The sequence below is a fragment of the Haliotis rubra genome, unplaced genomic scaffold, assembly GCF_003918875.1.
Source record: "Haliotis rubra isolate DU_JTF1 unplaced genomic scaffold, ASM391887v1 Scf1, whole genome shotgun sequence".
Taxonomy (NCBI): Eukaryota; Metazoa; Mollusca; class Gastropoda; order Lepetellida; family Haliotidae; genus Haliotis; species Haliotis rubra.
Genome location: NW_025764891.1, coordinates 2,925,054 through 2,943,335, shown reverse-complemented (window position 1 = coordinate 2,943,335; position 18,282 = coordinate 2,925,054). Strand labels below are relative to the sequence as shown.

The 18,282-nt window shown below is 44.9% G+C and overlaps 1 protein-coding gene across 1 annotated transcript; it reads right to left on the bottom strand.

Moving 5' to 3' along the window:
• Positions 1 to 1,906: 1,906 nt before the first annotated feature.
• LOC124287291 lies at positions 1,907 to 18,225 on the bottom strand. The gene is made up of 11 exons (XM_046723823.1): positions 18,104 to 18,225; positions 15,817 to 16,035; positions 14,832 to 14,924; positions 14,029 to 14,109; positions 13,389 to 13,598; positions 11,223 to 11,463; positions 9,754 to 9,892; positions 8,352 to 8,462; positions 7,756 to 7,897; positions 7,159 to 7,225; positions 1,907 to 2,648 (listed from the first exon to the last, which is right to left on the bottom strand). Exons 1-11 carry the CDS (start codon positions 18,107 to 18,109, stop codon positions 2,518 to 2,520), a joined length of 1,440 nt encoding a protein of 479 aa, XP_046579779.1. The 5' UTR covers positions 18,110 to 18,225; the 3' UTR covers positions 1,907 to 2,517.
• Between the last annotated feature and the right edge of the window lie 57 nt (positions 18,226 to 18,282).

Below are 18,282 nucleotides of genomic sequence, written 5' to 3'. Positions count from 1 at the left end.
TCCCCATGCTCCCGATGACAATCCAGATCTTCATATTTACCACCGTTCCATTTACTCACAATGACCACGAGTTCCAGTGATGTTCCACATTTTCCGGATATCAAGTGCGGCCAATGTAGTCCACGCTCCAGAACTACATGTGAAGGGTGGCTGAAAACAAACGTCCGAACTGACTTCGATAAACTGCATTGAGGTGAGGTTAGGTGACATTGGGTTTTACGTCGTGCTCGAGAATATTTCGCTCATATGACGACGTGCATGCGTGTGTATGTGCGGCTGCTTGTACTAGCCCGGACTTAAGCCGGTTTTATAGTGCTAGCCCACTGAGATACCATGCCGCAGTGAAGCAAGAATACCCCACTCAGACACATTATACTGACTCCGAGCCGACCAGTCCTTGTTGTACCCATTAATGCCGAGTGCCAGGCAGGGACCAACAAGTACCACATTTGAACGTCTTTTGGTATGACGCGGTCGGGGATCGAACCCGAGACCTTCCGCTCTCCGATAAACTGCATTGATACAGATGAATACTGAGTATTTTTCAACATAATCTATTCTGTGGTCCACACACTCATGTCAACAATGCCGGAGTGCCATGCCACACTAGGGTAGGTATCCTAAGCCCTTCACAACAGAAATGTTTATTGAAATTCAACGAACGCTGCACTGAAATATGTACGCTTGTATAATGATAATCTGTAAATAATTGAGTCTAGTCCAGGCAATACTGAGCGCATGCCGCCGTGGTACAATAACACGCAATCAACTTGACCACTCGATCGTACGACCAGTAAAAGACGTGTGTCAGCCAAATCAGCGAGCCTGACCACCCGATCCCATGAAGACTATCGGGATCGGGTGGTCAGGCTCGCTGATTTGGCTGACACACGTCATCGTATCCCAGTTGCGTTGATTGATGCTCATGCTGTTGATCACTGGATTGTCTGGTCAAGACTCAATCATTTACAGACCGTCGCCATTTAGCTGGAATATTGCTGAGTGCGGCGTTAAACAACAAACAAAAAGAGCAAACATTGGTATGGATCACATTTAACTGCTTCAACACAGGGTTTTGTCTATTCAGGTAGCTTAACCAATAAAAAAAGTCCTCTTTGAATAACTTTTTCCTTATTTTATGTTCTCTGTAGTGTTGCGTCCTATTCTAACCTATCGTCGTTGGTTCGAAAGCCGGTTCGTCCTGCCAATAGTGGAAAACAGCTGAGACCTGCATCAATTTGGACCTTCCCAATCTGACACCCCAATACAGCTTACATACCGATCAAAGAAGCACTGAACCAAACACACTCACTCACTCTGTTGAAGTGTTTTATATCAGTCGGTGAGCGTCAGGTATAGTCACTCCCTGTAAATGACTGAGTCAAGGTCAGGCGCTATGTATTATATGCAATAGACCGTAGAACGTCACCGAGTTGATTTAGTTGCAACATAATGCTTGTGACCATTGTCCATCGTAGGTAGTTGCCGGGGAGTTGGTTTAATGTATATATACATACAGAGTTACCATGGCACGGTAAGATACAACATGTAAAACATATATAAAAATAATTTATTAGCATAAATATTCACATACAGATCAAAGCTCCAAACAAAGCAACATTTAATTCAAATATATCAGTTTGAGGGTACCCGATATGGCGCCATTGTTTTCGAACTGCCATCCAAAGTCAGAAAGTGGACAACAACTCGTCTACAAAGTGTTAAATGTCCAAATCATCATTATCGTCTACACGTGTGTTGCTAAAAAAAAGCAACCTCAGCAATGACTACTGGAACGTATAATTTTCGGCAGTATTGCATAAAGACAACATGACAGTTTGATTCGTATTAATCTGAAGCTCGATTTAAAATTGTCTGCCTTTTGCGTTCTGCGTGTGTGTATGAGTTTTTATGCGAACAACCGATCCGAATATTTGAAGCATAACTTCGGATTCCTGTGATCGAATTACGGACATACCTGGACTATGAAGTTATGGTACCATTATATATCGCGGAATAGATATTGTTGTCATGTACAGAAATCGGATCAAACAGTCCCATCGATTCAGATAGTAGATGCAATAAGCCTATCTGAAATTCAGGTTAATGTAAAATTGAAAAGCAAGGATATATTTTTAATGATTTTCAGATATTCAGATGATTTTCCATATTGGATGGTCAGTATAAAAGATTTGTTGAAATAATTTTGCTTTACAAAAGTGTACTATTTCTTTGAATGACAAGTGCAATTTTCGGGGCTTAATTTCTATTTTGTTCAAAGATTTGGAGGGATTTTGCTTTTATTCCAAACATATTTGCATTGGATCTGGTAATAAAACAAAGAATAAAAAACATCGTCTAAGTACAAGTGTGCAATAATCTCAAGAAAGTATTTCCAAGGAACACTGTGAGAATTGTCCTGTTATCGAGAAACGTCAATGTCAATGTCGTGTGTTACAGTCAGATTGGCTGGTCAACATGTAGCAAGGAGAAGGACAACGACCGAAATGGTAGTCATCAGTGAGTAATTAGGTCTTCATCCGCCACAAATGAGTTCCAGCTCCGTGCTCCCTCAAACCCATTTGTATCGTGAAAGTAGTCCGCCTGGGCCTGTCGGATCTCTTCCTCAGTGTTCATGACAAACGGTCCTGCAAATACATCGGGAACACACTGTGGTATTGACATGTATTCATTTCCAAAACTGGGCATTGTCTGGTACACAGGGTGGGACATTCTGAAAAAAACACAAACCCGTTTACTGGACCACGGCAAAACTACAAAAAGTACCTTGCTTATAATTCGCAATTTTGGAATCCGTTGACCTTTGCCATCATGACATAGTTTGCAGACCGTACAACTCTACTGGGTTCTGTGTTATCTTAGTCTTCGATCAAAGGTATCGAATCATATCATGAAGATAAAACTATGCAAGTGATGAACCGAAAACATGTAGTTTTCATATTTCTGAACTCTTGTACGATAAAAACAGATGATTTCCTTCAAGTATCCTGTCTCGATGACACTTGATCCTTGCCAATTGCCTCATATAAAATTACTCAGTCCTGGGCAAGCGCCGTCTACCCAGGTAACCAGACTGCAAATATTACTGCGAAGCGCTGGACATATGTAATTCTGATATATAGCCGTATTCAAGGGATGGCCTCAGTGGGATGCACGTGGACAACACCTTTACAACAAGCATATGAACAAGCATAATTTCGCCGCCTTTATGTCATTGCGGGGGACACCAAGCATGGGCATGACAAATACACATTGTGTCATGTGTGGAACCTCTCCCGTGCCTTCCTCATGTCACAGGCTTAAACCACAAGGCTACCCCACCGCCCCGACGAAATGTAGTCACACGAGGAGCGACCAAGGTGTGAGATATAACTCGCAGCAGGCTTGTAGAATATGTTACCTTTTAAACGTAAGATTAAAACATGGTTTAAACGGGAGACCAGCGTGGAACGGACACGGAAGTAAACGAAACACATACAAATTCATCAGTTCTAAATACACGGCCACGCCCACTGTGGGACTTGGAGGCGACATGACTGGGTTTATGTGTACTTTAACTAGTGAAAGCTCAGAGGGAAAGTTTGCCAGTCTAAGTAAACTAAGGCTCAGTATTAGTCGTTACACTGCTATACTGAGTCTAACAAAACCTTGTAGAATGTCGCGTCAGCTACCCTTTTGGACTTACCAATCAGAACACAGCTTACCAAATCGCGAAAGTTAATATTTGCACATACCGTTTGAACCTTTACCTCAAAAAACTCGAACGATTCCGAATGCTGTTTTACGCACGATCGCTTCCGAATGATACATGCACGCAATGAGTAAACAGTCGCTGAAAATAACATTTTTTTTCTATATTCAAGGATGTCATCTTGCGAAAATATAAGCAAATATACTCTCCCAAAAAAAGAAACGCATATAGGAATTTCAACTGTATTTTTATGTTTATTTTGAAACATCTTGTAGGCTTTATGAGCCAATGAAATACAGTATTTGGCACCAACTCGAGGACAGTCAGTTTGAGTGTCACATGGAGACGTGTGGTGGCGCTGAAGTCAATGCCTCGTGTGACCACCGTGGGCATCCAGAACTGCACGGCATCGCCTCGGCATCGAACGAATAAGTCTCAGAATCTCGTGTTGCCCAATCGCAGCCCACTCTGCCTGTAGTGCCTGTGCGAGTTGCTGAAGATTCTGGGGCTGAAGGTTACGGCGTTGCACCCGTCTGTCCAGGGCATCCCACAGTTGTTCGATCGAGTTTAAGTCCGGTGATCTTGAGGGTCAGGGGAGCACATTGATGTTGTGGTTCTGGAGGAAGTCTCTAGTGTGACGTGCTGTGTGGGGCCTGGCATTGTCCTGTTGAAACAACTCCCTCTGGCGATCAATGATTGGAAGGAGGTGTGGGCGTAGGATTTCGTCACAGTACCGTTGAGCTGTCAGGTTGCCCTGGATCATCACCAAATCACTTCTCCTACGGCAGGTGGTCCCCCCACATCATAACACTGCCCCGGCCAAATCTGTCCACCTGGGGAACGCAAGCGTCGGCGAAACGTTCACGTCGACGTCTGTACTTCCATCGCGTCGTTCCAATAGAAATCGTGATTCATCACTGAACCAGATTCTACGCCAATTCGGTAGGTTCCAGGCCTGAACGTTGGTGCACCATTGAACTCGATGTCGACGATGTTGTTGAAGCACAGGGCCAATATAAGGTCTTCTGGCACGTAAACCAGCCTCTCTCAACCTGTTCCTGACGGTCTGTGCAGAAAACCTCCTCAATCCGGGTATTTGTCGAGCGGTACTGGTCGCCGTAGCTGTTCGATGATGCAGGTGATGTACCCGGATGTAGCGATCCTGCGCCGCAGTGGTCGCTCGAGGTCGCCCACTACGAGGGGCATCTGCTACCGAATTCTGCCGGCGATATCTCTCCCAGAGCCGTGAAATTGTGCTTTGGTGAACATTCATGCGTCGGGCAACTGCACGTTGAGACTGGCCAGCTTCAAGCAAACCAATGGCGATATGACGGTTGGCTTCACTTAGACGTGGCATTTTGCGTTCGTCAACAATATTCCAAATACAGTGAATAATCGACAGACAGCGATCAACCTTTTATACCCATCATTGAGACTATCTGATCCCCAACTTTCTCGTGCATTGCATGTGAATTGTGTATTCTGTGACACTACACGCAAAAATTGAAAATCATGCTGTTAAATACGGGTATTTTACGGATGGTGCGTTTTGTTGTGATATTTCAAAACATAAACACCATAGGACTCATAAACAGAGCAAAACCTTTTGTAAAATGAATCACGTTTTAATTCATTGCTACATGAAATTGCTATTTTCATGATGCGTTTCCTTTTGGGGAGAGTATATTAACCATGTCATTAGAAACCCATACGCGTATATACTGCAGGTCAAATATCTCTGTTTTATGCGGATTTTCGTATGTTGATAGATCAGTGTCAGCGACCAGCAAAGAGAGAAAATCCAAAAACCGTTTTGTAAGTCCCGCCGAACCCTAACAAGTAGTCGTTGTCTGATTGGTTAAATCCGCTCGGCCGTCTCGCGTTTGATTGGACGGTCATAGGTCGCTCAAAGTTTAGCTGACGCGACCTTCTAATATGTTTTGTTAGACTCAGTGTAGTAGTTTAACGAATAATACTCAGCCTACAACCGTGGAACCAGTTTTTGGCGCGACTTATCACCCCAGTTAAGGACACCAAGTTGAAATGTAACCGTCATTCAACTCAGGAAATGAATACGGTACATGACTGCATGTTGGCCAATTCTAATCAAGAACATCCTGGCTGGGATGGATAGCAAGGGAACTAGGGCCACGTGACAGAGATCTATTTGATGAAGCCAATGAAAACTCATCCCCACCCACACAGACACACACATAATACACTGACACGCCATGATAACTGGAAAACTGTTCCAAAGCGGCATTAAACCCAATCCAACCATTCAGTCACTTAAATGTAATAAAAAAGATTATATACATGTGTTAGGAAAGTAGAATCTCAATGATGATGCAATGAAACAAAACAAACTGAATGACTGTTACATACACCAGGCAGACAAGATGAGTTGTTAGTAAGCTAGGTTCTATTCTTCTCATATTCTGAGTTCCAGGAAGCTGCCTTTTCAAAACCATTCTTTCCTGTCTGGTAGTCAGTGATAGCCTGTCGAATCTCAGCCTGTGTCGTCATCACGAATGGCCCTGAAAGGTGAAGGTTATTGCCTCATTCTGAAGTGCGGTTGCCACGGAAGCAAAAGGTTATTCCGTAAGGAATTAGGGGCACTTCGTCAATGGAATGCTCATACTGCATTGACAAGATGTACAGACGGGCTGGAGAGTATCGCGAGATTCTCTGAGATGTTTGCTGTTTCAGTCGATATTTACATCATGCTCGTTCATATGATTGGCGAGACTGGTCTAACGACAAATTGTACCTGATACTGGTAGTGTTAACTGTTGAAGCTTATCCGTCAGGCTGGACGCCGTTGTACACAAGCTCTACTATAGAACTTAGGTAGGTGAGGGTAACTCCCATACCTTAACATAGCTTCAACAGAGTCGTAGGTTAGCCCTAAGGTTGTCTTGTACAACGGTAACGTCGCTCTAAGGTTATCTAAGTCTCTTTAGCCTCACCTCTGACAAGTCCTGCACTAACGGCTCTTAAGGTACCAAAATATATATATTTCAGTTCCCGTTGGACACAGTTCACGGCAATAGAAACGGGAAGATTACACAGGGGACTGAACAGAGAGAAGAAAACTTTACCCTCATGTGGTGGGTATGTAGTTGCTTTGTGTTTGGTAGTTTGTTTCCCTATCTAATTGCTGTAACATATCTAATATATTCAAGTATATTACTAGTAACTGTCTGCCTGCAAGATCAAATGACTTGAGTGCCGAACATACAGCATGGGCGGATACAGCTTTTTGAGAAAGGGGTGGGGGTGGTGCACACTATTGAGAAAAGGAGGGGTGCACACTTCATTTTTACCCGAGTTTTAATGGTCATTTAACAAACTTTCAGCACAAAAGTGGGGGTGCGCACCCCTGCACCCCCCTCTGGATCCGCCTATGTACAGTGTTACTGCCTGCGAAGGTGAAAGCTACGTACCATGTTGTACGATGGGCTCGTTGAGAGGCTTGCCCCCGATCAGCACGAAGTGGCATGTTTCAGAACCCTGGGAATATAAGAAGTAGACAGATGTAACAAATATATTACTTCACTTCCCGTCTTGTAGCGTTTTGTTCTTTGAATGAACGACCCGTGATGATCCGGGTTAGAATTGGTCTTCAGTAACCCAAACTTGTCGCAAGAGGCGACTAACGGGATCGGGTGGTCAGGCTCGCTGACTTGGTTGACACATGTCATCATATCCCAGTTGCATAGATCGATGCTCATGATGTTGATCACTGGATTGTCTTGTCCAGGCGATTATTTAGACCGCCGCCATGTAGCTGGAATATTGCTGAGTGCGGCGTAAAACAACAACCAACCAAATCTTTACATGAACAGAATGTTGTGATGTAAAACCATTGCAGAGAATATATGACAGATGGTGGTATAGAAACACTGATATCCTAAACACATGTATACCCAACACCAGTTTCCTATTATCAATATGTTGCAGGCAAACAGTAACGTGAACCATATATATTTTTCCTTTTCTTTCTTGAAGACAGGCTTTTCACCAGTTGTAAATAGTCACACCTTGTTTTCAATGTCAATTCTGTCTCCTTCCCCGCCAAGAACCAGGGTGTGATGAGGCAATCCATCCCTCCCACCTGTAACGGTAGACAATACTAGACATCGTGAACAATACAACACCCTGTATGTATAAGTGTATTTATATCTTTACAGAGGATTATATGTTATTTAATTATCCATGTTATACATGATGTGTTTACTCTCATTGCAGATCTCCATCATTTATGATCGACCGTGAATAAACAGTCATCTGTAAAAAGTATTGCCTACTTATTTATGATGGAGATCTGCCACCTCTGCAACTTGGTACATCAGAGATTCTAACCTACAGTTTCAAGACACAAACATGCCAGTCGTTGGATGCCCTATTCCGTCATGCGACTTCGTGACAGAAGACCTTGATTCTGTGGTGGTAGCAGCACTCTTAACAGCCCATGCAACAGTCCACACTACAGGACCTGCCATCTCTGCAAAAGTAGAAAAAGTGAAACGACCAAGCATATCATCTGCTGGAACAAGCGAAGATTGGTCATACTTTCAATCCAGATGGAAAGACTATGTCCAGGCGACCAAGGTCACAGGGAAGGACCGCGTTGTACAGCTTCTTGAATGCTGTGACGAGACACTGCGCAGAGATCTCACACGTTCGGCTGGCGGATCCCTCACAGAAAAATCCGAGGAAGATGTCCTGAAGGCCATTAGACTCCTTGCTGTCAGAGAGGAGAACACCATGGTAGCTCGCGTTACCCTCCACAGCATGACTCAGGATCGAGATGAAACTGTTCGCTCCTTCGGTGCCAGGCTAAGAGGTCAGGCTGGCGTCTGCAAATTCACCATTGCATGTCCAGGGTGCCATCAGGAGGTGAACTACACAGAGACAATCCTACGCGACGTACTCACCCGTGGACTAAATGACCCTGAAATCCAGTTAGATCTCCTTGGAGACAAGAACCAAGACATGAATCTCGAACAGGTGTTTCAATTTGTGGAAGCCAAGGAATCAGGCAAACGCTCGGCATCTCGACTTCTGGACTCCCAGTCTGTGGAAGCTGTTAGCAGTGGCTACCGAAGAAACAAGAACACAGCTGTTAATTCATCCAAGAATCTGGATACGTCCGAGTCATGCTTCTACTGTGGAAGAAAGGGGCATGGAAAAAGTGCATCCCTGAAAATCAGGAAAAAACACTGTCCTGCCTTCGGTCGCATGTGTTCATCCTGTAACCGCTACAATCACTTTGACACAGTGTGCCAGAGCAAAGTGAAACTGAGAGCTGAGAAGCCCCCACGGACGGTTGAGGAAAATGAAGGTGCGGTCTTTGACATGCTCTGCTCACTCACTGACATCAGCTGGCGCCAAGGAAAGAAGACTCTTCACCTTGATCACCACCTATATGATCAGCTGACGGACACATGGACTAAACAAGCCTCCCGGCCCCAGCCCTTCCTCAACCTATCGATGGCTGTCCATGCAGAAGACTATGACAGACTAGGCTTTGGCTCAATGTTATCCTCAAGACCAAGAAGAGCCTCTGTTGTCGTCATGGCAGACACAGGTTGTCAGAGCTGCCTTGCTGGCATTAAGGTCGCACACAAACTTGGACTGAAAACACAGAATCTCATTCCGGTGACTCTCAAGATGCGTGCTGCCAATAACAGGGGTATCAATATCCTTGGTGCCCTCATCACACGGCTGTATGGCAGGAGCCCAACAGGGAAAACAATTGAAACAAGACAGGTGGTCTATATCACAGACAACTCTGACAAGTTCTTCCTCAGTCGTGAGGCTTGTATCTCACTGGGGATGATCACAGGAAATTTTCCCACAATTGGGGAAGTGCCCAGAAATGACAGCTTCAATGATGATTCTACACTAAGCGATACTTCAGAGATAAATGATGTGAAATGTGACTGCCCAAAGCGTGGACCACCTCCTAAATTGCCAACCAAACTACCTTTCCCCCGCAACAGAAGAGAACCGCGGTAAACTGGAAGAATACCTACTTGACCTCTATAAGTCCAGCACATTCAACATCTGCGAGCACCAACCTCTCCCCCTCATGGATGGACCTCCCATGAAACTGATGGTCGATCTGGACGCCCAGCCTGTTGCTCACCACACTCCTGTCCCTGTCCCACTTCACTGGCAGAAAGACGTCAAAGCCGGACTAGACCAGGATGTCAGACTAGGTGTGCTGGAGCCAGTGCCAATTGGAGAACCGGTTACATGGTGCCACAGAATGGTCGTCTGTCCAAAGAAGAATGGCAAGCCGCGACGCACTGTTGACTTTCAGGCTCTCAATGCCCATGCCATTAGAGAGACACATCACACACAATCCCCCCTTCCACCAAGCCAGATCAGTGCCACAGAATAAGAAGAAATCTGTCTTCGATGCATGGAATGGCTACCACAGTGTCCCCATTCGAGATGAGGACAAACACCTTACCACATTTATCACCCCATGGGGCCGATATAGATATCGCACTGCTCCACAAGGATATATCGCCTCCGGAGATGGATACACAAGACGCTTTGACGAGATTGTGTCTGATGTGCCAAACAAAACCAAGTGTGTGGATGACGCACTCCTGTGGGCTGATGACATTGAGAAATCCTTCTTCCAGGCATGTAATTGGCTTGACATCTGTGGAAGGAATGGCATTACTTTAAACCCTGAAAAGTTCACTTTTGCACAAGACACCGTGGAGTTTGCAGGCTTTGAGATTACTCGTACCAGTGTTCGACCTTGCTTGAAGTACCTACAGGCCATCATGGACTTTCCTACACCAAAGAACATAACGGACATGCGTTCTTGGTTTGGACTCGTCAATCAAGTGTCATACGCATTCAGCATGGCTGAGAGGATGCAGTCTTTTCGTCAACTTCTAAAGCCTGGAACACCATTTCGTTGGGATGACAATCTGGACCGCTTGTTTCAAGAATCCAAGACCGTCATTGTCAATGAGATTGAGAAAGGTGTGCGCATCTTTGACGCAAACAAACCGACCTGTCTTGCAACAGACTGGTCGAAACACGGAATTGGATTTTGGCTCTTCCAGAAGCACTGTCAATGCCCAAAGACCCTGCCATTTTGCTGTAGAGATGGATGGAAAATCACCCTGGTAGGAAGTCGTTTCACCCACGCCGCGGAATCCCGCTATGCACCGGTCGAGGGGGAAGCACTAGCAGTGGTTGATGCCCTGGAGAAAGCAAGGTATTTTGTCCTTGGATGTAATGATTTGACCATTGCAGTTGACCACAAACCTCTACTAAAGATCTTTGGGGATCGATCACTTGAATGCATCTCGAATGCTCGACTACGTAACCTGAAGGAAAAGACCCTGCGGTACAAATTCCACATGGTTCACATCCCTGGAGCCAAACACAGAGCTGCCGATGCTGTATCTCGTCACCCAACTGGTAACCCTGAGAGGATAGTTCTAGTGGATGATATTGCAGCCATGGACTGTACTGAACTTTCCCCTTCTCTGGATGTTTGTCATAACATCCTTGCCTCCATCAGATGCAGTGAAGAACCTGACTACAGTGTAGAGGATGCCACTCTCCAGTCTGCTGCATCTGCAATCAGCTCCTTGGAACCCATCACGTGGAACAAGGTGAAAGTTGCCACCACTAGCGATGTATCCATGGCCAAACTCGTTGATCTTATTGAAACTGGGATGCCAGAATCCCGCCTTGAACTTCCTACCGCACTACGTGAATATCATCAGTTCAGAGAGCATCTCCACACGGTAGACGGAGTTGTGCTATACAAGGACCGGATTGTGATCCCACCAGCACTACGTGAAGATGCCCTTACTGCCCTCCATTCTGCACACCAAGGCGTCTCATCAATGATGTCCAGAGCTGAAGCATCTATCTTCTGGCCCGGACTCACATTGGCCGTTACAACCCTCCGAACCAACTGTGCTCACTGCAATCGGATGGCTCCATCACAACCAACAGCCCCACCAACACCACTAGTATACCCATCTTACCCCTTCCAATGTCTATGCGCTGACTTCTTTCATTACAAGGGTGTCAACTATCTGGTGCTGGTCGACAGATACTCCAACTGGCCAATAGTGGAGAGAACTGCTGGAGGTGCACCTGGACTCATCAACTGCTTACGACGCACATTTGTCACATTTGGCATACCTGATGAACTTTCCTCTGATGGGGGGACCCGAATTCACAGCCTCTGCAACCAGAGAGTTCCTTCACACATGGTCAGTACATCATCGACTATCTTCTGTCGCCTTCCCCCACAGCAACTGCAGGGCAGAAATTGGCGTGAAGACAGTCAAACGCATGATCACTGACAACACCGGACCCCAAGGTGAACTTGACACGGATGCTTTCCAGCGGGCAATGCTTCAGTACAGGAACACCCCAGACAGAGACACAAAGTTATCTCCTGCTATGTGTGTTTTTGGCAGAGCCATCAAGGACTTCATCCCCATCCTACCCGGTCGGTACAAACCTCATGAGACATGGAGCGATACACTATTACTGAGGGAGGAGGCACTCAGAAACCGACATATGAAGATGGCAGAACGTCTCACCCAGCACACCAAACAGCTCCCACCTCTCGCAGTTGGTGACTTTGTCAGAATCCAGAACCAGATAGGGCCTCACCCTCTCAAATGGGACAAAACAGGATGTGTGGTCGAAGTTCGTCAATTCGACCAGTATGTTGTACGGGTAGACGGATCAGGTAGAGTGACCCTACGCAATCGGAAGTTCCTCAGGAAGTACATCCCTGCTTTCCAACCTCCATCTAGACGCTCAATCGCTGATGACTTGCCAAGGCCACAAACTTCTACCCTTGACAATACCACCACCCCCATACTATGTCCACATCCGGCTCAGTCAACATCAGAACACTTGACCACACCTACAACAGTCTCTACTGGTGACGAACAACGCACTCCGCATCAACAGCCAGTGCCGTCCAGACCAGCTGCTACGCCTGATGTCTCACAATCCACACCACCCTCACCTGATAGATCCCGTCCACTCTGTCCTGTGATCAGAGAACCCACTGTCCTGACAGAGTCACCAAGCATCGATCCTTCATCGACCCTAACAGTAGACACAAGTGTGATCCACCCACGACGTTCTACCCGCACCAAGAAAAAGCCAAACTGGCTGTCTGATTACGTGCATGTTATTGAGTCAGAATAGTCCCTGGGCCAAAGGACAGTCTACCCAGTGAAAGCCCTGAATGCTTTATTGCCAGTTTCTCTCTTTATTCCAGTTTGTTCCAAACGTTTAGACTTTTCCCAATCACTTAAGGACAATTCAAGACATTATGCTTTATTTAACTCAAACCCGAGTTCTAGTCAGAACTGTTTCTTTCAGTCCTTGCCACATCTTTGTCAAGATCCGACAATGACCTGGGGAGGGATAGAGGATTATATGTTATTTAATTATCCATGTTATACATGATGTGTTTACTCTCATTGCAGATCTCCATCATTTATGATCGACCGTGAATAAACAGTCATCTGTAAAAAGTATTGCCTACTTATTTTTTATACGCTTCTCCATAAATATCACCATCACCCCCACCCCGTAGCCATAAATTATGAACGGTCGCTTACGTGTTGAGAGGAATATTAAGATCTGCACCAACCTTTATACCATTGTAGGATTCTCCGGCGATCACCTTGACCGTGACCCCATCCTTGGACGACCTTGGGATGTTTTTGTCCAGGAGTTCCTGGTATGCAGGTTCCACCATTTTGTCCTTGGCGGCCAGATTGACCCACAGCTGAAGTCCGTGACCTTCTTGTTCACCGTGTGGCATCTCACAGTGCACCACACCCCTCCCCGCAGTCATCCACTACACAGGCAAAACAGTGAGTGAGTGAGTGTGGTTTTACGCCGCTTTTAATTCTATTCTAGTACTAGAAATTAGAAATGGGGTTCACACATTGTGCTCTTACCAGGTAACCGTGGCGTAGTGATAACGTTTTCAACGTAAACGGAAACCACTCCGCAAATAGGTCGTACAAAGTGAACCGATTTTGAGATTAAAACTGTTTTTATGTTAAATTGAAGTAAGCTACAAAATTTGATACCGATCAATATTTGATATACGAATGACGACTGCACCCATATTGTTTTGTTGTATCACAGTTACGTGTTATAGTCACGTGAAGCAGCGAAACTATAGTCCCAATATGGATTCCTCCAAATGCTGGCCACTGTGACCTATGGGACTGATACACGCTAACAAATTCTTACTTCTCCGTGCCTCCGGCGTCACCCACCTGCAGATCCCCAGCGCTGATGACGCCCTTGTGGCCACAGAAATCTTCATGTCGGAAGGAGCCGGACAACATATATGTCACCTGTGGTGACACAGAGACAACGAGGATCATGGAGTCATTAGTTCATGCGTGACAGGCCTTCGAACCGGTTAATAAAGTCAAACAAATACTAGTAGTGCTCAAGTATCAATCTAGCAGGTGAGTGCATGTTTGCTTTCAACATAGGATCTATGCTAATTCTCGCTCCTTCATCAGGTGAAATGTGTATAAAGAATAGACTGACTGACTGAGTTTGGTTTTACCCCGCTTTTAGCAATATTCCAGCGGGGAACATCACGGCGGGGAACACCAGAAATGGGCTTCACACATTGTACCCCTGTGGGAATTCGAACCCGGGTCTTCGGCGTGACCAGCCAACGCTTTAACCACTAGGCTACCCCACCGCCCATAAAACAGAATAGAAAGAAGTTGTTATCCATAGAACGTGTCATGTATTCATGTTTGTCCAACTTTTAAATGCCTTTCAAGGATCTTGAAGTGGAAGGAATGCCGGAAGTGCTGCATGTCTAGGTTTTTATCATATTGACGATGCGCAGTGAATATATCTCCTACAAAGCAAGAACCGGGTCGAACTTACTACCATACGATCCGGCGTCAGCTAATTTTGTCCACTTAGACAACGTGGCCAACGGCGCTGTAACTGTATTCCTGCAGTACATTGTATCAGTTTTACAAATAGCGCCGATTTAAAAACCCTGACTTCCTTTTAAGCAGAGTATTTCTGTATCGCTCTTGGTACTGACCGTCTCAAAGCCTCGGTGTGGGTGATCAGGGAATCCAGCAGGGGAGGCAACTTTGAACTCGTCCAGCATCAGGAAGGGATCAAGGTTCTGCAACTGTAGGAACACGTAATGGTTGAACTTCCAACTTTATTAGCATCTCATGTTTCCTGATATCCTTCCCGACGATGGCTGACAATTACAATTTTGCTTCTCGGTATAGCTCGCGGTGGTAACATCCTGCTCGAAACTTCAAGAACACATGGCAAAATTCTTTTAAAAATTGAATACATTTTATGTGACGTAAACATTTTACAAATGTATGTGTTTCATAGGGGCATCATACTTGTGTTTTGCACGTTAAGTTTGCAGTGTTTAAGCGACTGTTATCAGCCTACAGTAGAACATGGTTATAGCGAACACGGATATAGCGTACAAACGGATATAGCGAACAAATTTAAAAGTCCCGTCAACAGTCCTTTATAATATCATTAAAATTATACGTGTATATACCTTTTGGTAACGTATGTATTGTGTTTGTGAACCCCAATCATCAAATGTAAACTTTGTTTTGAACGGCAGTGAGTGAGTGGGTGTTTGAGTGAGTGAGTGAGTTGATTCAGGCCAGTAACAGTAGGCGCCAGGAACACCAATGACTGAAACCATCATCGAGCGATGATCCACGTCATTGTGGTACAATGTAACAACCTAAGCTTAGGCGGATCCAGAGGTAGATGTGTGTGTGTGTGTGTGTGTGTGTGTGTGTGTGTGTGTGTGTGTGTGTGTGACCCCCCTTCCCTTTTGTCCTCCAAGTGTATTAAATGACCATTTGTCATGAAAATGGGTGAAATGAACTGTGTAACCCCTACCCTCAAAAAGCTGTTTCCGCCCCTGCTATCGTTCACATAGTCCTCCTACGACAAGCAAGGGACACAGTAGTCATATTTTGGAATTGTCGCAGATTCATAACCATGTGAGCTCATGTCATACAAACTGAAGGTGTCCCCACCTCACTTCTTCCGACGCTTCTTCGTACACGTGCACCGACGCCCTCATCCTGCTCCACACTGAGCACATTGAGTATGACCTGCCTTGACATACCGGACGTGACGTTGGACGCGAACTTGAAGTGACCTTGACCTGCCTGGAAGAGGTCACTATGCGATGAGGTCACAGGGAGAAGGGAGATGATCAGACAGACGGTAAGGCTGACCCAACTAACATCAATCTGAAATGAAAGTTATGGCTGATTATTATAAGCAACATGTATATTCTTGTAAAATAATCATTGCTTGTTTCTCGAGATTGAGCTGACTGGTTATGCGGTTCTGTTTCAACAAGAAATCCCCTTCCTTTGATACTGTACCCTTGGTCTTCCTCGATTCATTTACGGTCAATTGAGACCTTTAACTAATGACAATATGCTGCAAAACAGAGGCATACACCCACACCCAGCCCAGACACAGACGGGTGGACGGACGGACACACACGCACACACACACACACGCCGCACACACACCCACGCGCGTGGAAGTCGACCTGTACGGAAGGATAATAACGATTTGTTATGCCTAATACTTCACTGCTTAACCACTACTTGAAATTAAATCAAGACAATGTAAATCCATGGTCGTGATATCAAATGTGACCAAAGCCTTATCCAGCCCCCTACCCATGTAAGTAGCAACAAATCAATTGCGAAACTCAGGAGTGTTTTCTTGTATCGACCTCGCTGAATGCACAGGGGCTTGTAACGCTAAAAACTGCCATCAAGGCATCTACTATCACTGACGGGGTCTTAGTACCATATAAAAGGAAAGGGATGTAACGAGGTCAACACACCAAGTTCGTGTCAGGGCGAATTCAACAATGATCACTGCATACAACCCTATTAAACTATACACGCATTAAAAGCCAATAGATTTACCTACAAAATGAGACACGGATCACATATTATATGGTACTAAGACCCCGTCAGTGATAGTAGATGCCTTGATGGCAGTTTTTAGCGTTACAAGCCCCTGTGGCTGAATGGAAGCCAATACTATATCAAGCTTGGCCATGTAGCCAGTCCAGCACCAGAATCAGCCTGTCCGTGTACTTATATATTGTAAAAGTGCTATACAGCAAGCCAAGAGTGTGTTCGACTTACCTTCAATGCAATAAACTACGTACCTTGCAGCCACAATATCACCAACAACGCGAATTGACAACAATGACTAAGCATGTTTCGGAATTACAAGTATGGAATCACAATGGGGACATAAATCGGGCGTTTTATTCAAGCGCGTCAAAGCTTTGTACACGTGGTATATTCCGTTTACAAGCAACGCAACGCTTGACGTCATGTGTAATAAGCTGATTTACCTTATTGATTGGTGCGGTAAAACACATTCGAGTCAAACAATGGACTTTCCAGTGCTGCAGGGGCTTGAATTATGTTTTATGAAAATATATTGTTGCAAGTGTGCGAAACCTAATTTAAACATGAGGTCAACATTATAACCGTTGCAAAAAATTGGAACATAACTAGTAATCAATACCAGTTAAATTTTCTAAAGAATATTCAATGTTACATAATTATGATGCTCATGTCAAGTTTATGTTTCCGAACGTTAATTGTACTCAGCGTCGCTAAAGATGGATCACACATATTATATGAGAAACTACTTTTTTCTGAAAACGTCGCATTTTTAAAATTCCAAAAGAATGAATCATTTGATACCCACATTGACTGATATGTATCATGTATCGCACGTGCATGTGCTAACGACTGGCGTGTGTTCAAGGTATATCTCTACCATCGCAAAATCGTTTCATTGTTGTAATAATCGTGGTCCATATTTCCAGTTTCATAAAAAAAACCCACCAAGTTAATGTAGCCAAGGCTTAAAGAACATGTTCTTCAGCTGTTGATCACATCATACACATTATCAGGCTTGTAGGCATTCATGCGCAGATATCCGATCATCTGTGATCGGGCCGGCATACACAAACACCCTTTAGCAAACCGGAGGGCGACACGTGTGCATATAGATGTCAGTACATTCGCGTGTTAAACGCGGGAGTGTCAACGCAGAAAATTGTTTTTACGAAATTGTTAACGGGGGCTGTACACGTGAATGGTCTAGAACTACCAAGTGGTATTTTGCCGAAAACAGGTTTCCATATTTGTAGGCGTTCCCCTTCACTGCTCTTTCTTACAAATATAGCAGATATTGTAAATACCTGTCATTGTTTGTGCACGTGTAACGGGGTGAATCACATCATCCTAACATCACCAACCATGTACTGACCTGCATCAGACACAGAACAGCCGCGACACACTTGACATAGCTGTACGCACAACCTGAACGAGGTGAGTGCGATCAAGGTATGGTGAAGCTGGTGTATTGACTGAAGGGAGCAGTCATTGCACACTTTTAACACTAGGAAGAACTATATGTACCTTTTTGTGTCATCGTTTGGGGTACAT

Coding starts and splice junctions, on each gene's coding strand:
- LOC124287291 (XM_046723823.1), bottom strand. Junction 14,925..15,816: donor GAAGCGTCGGAAGAAGTGAG/GTGGGGACACCT, acceptor GTGTTCCTACAG/TTGCAGAACCTTGATCCCTT. Junction 9,893..11,222: donor CCAGAGAAGGGGAAAGTTCA/GTACAGTCCATG, acceptor TCTTTCTGCCAG/TGAAGTGGGACAGGGACAGG.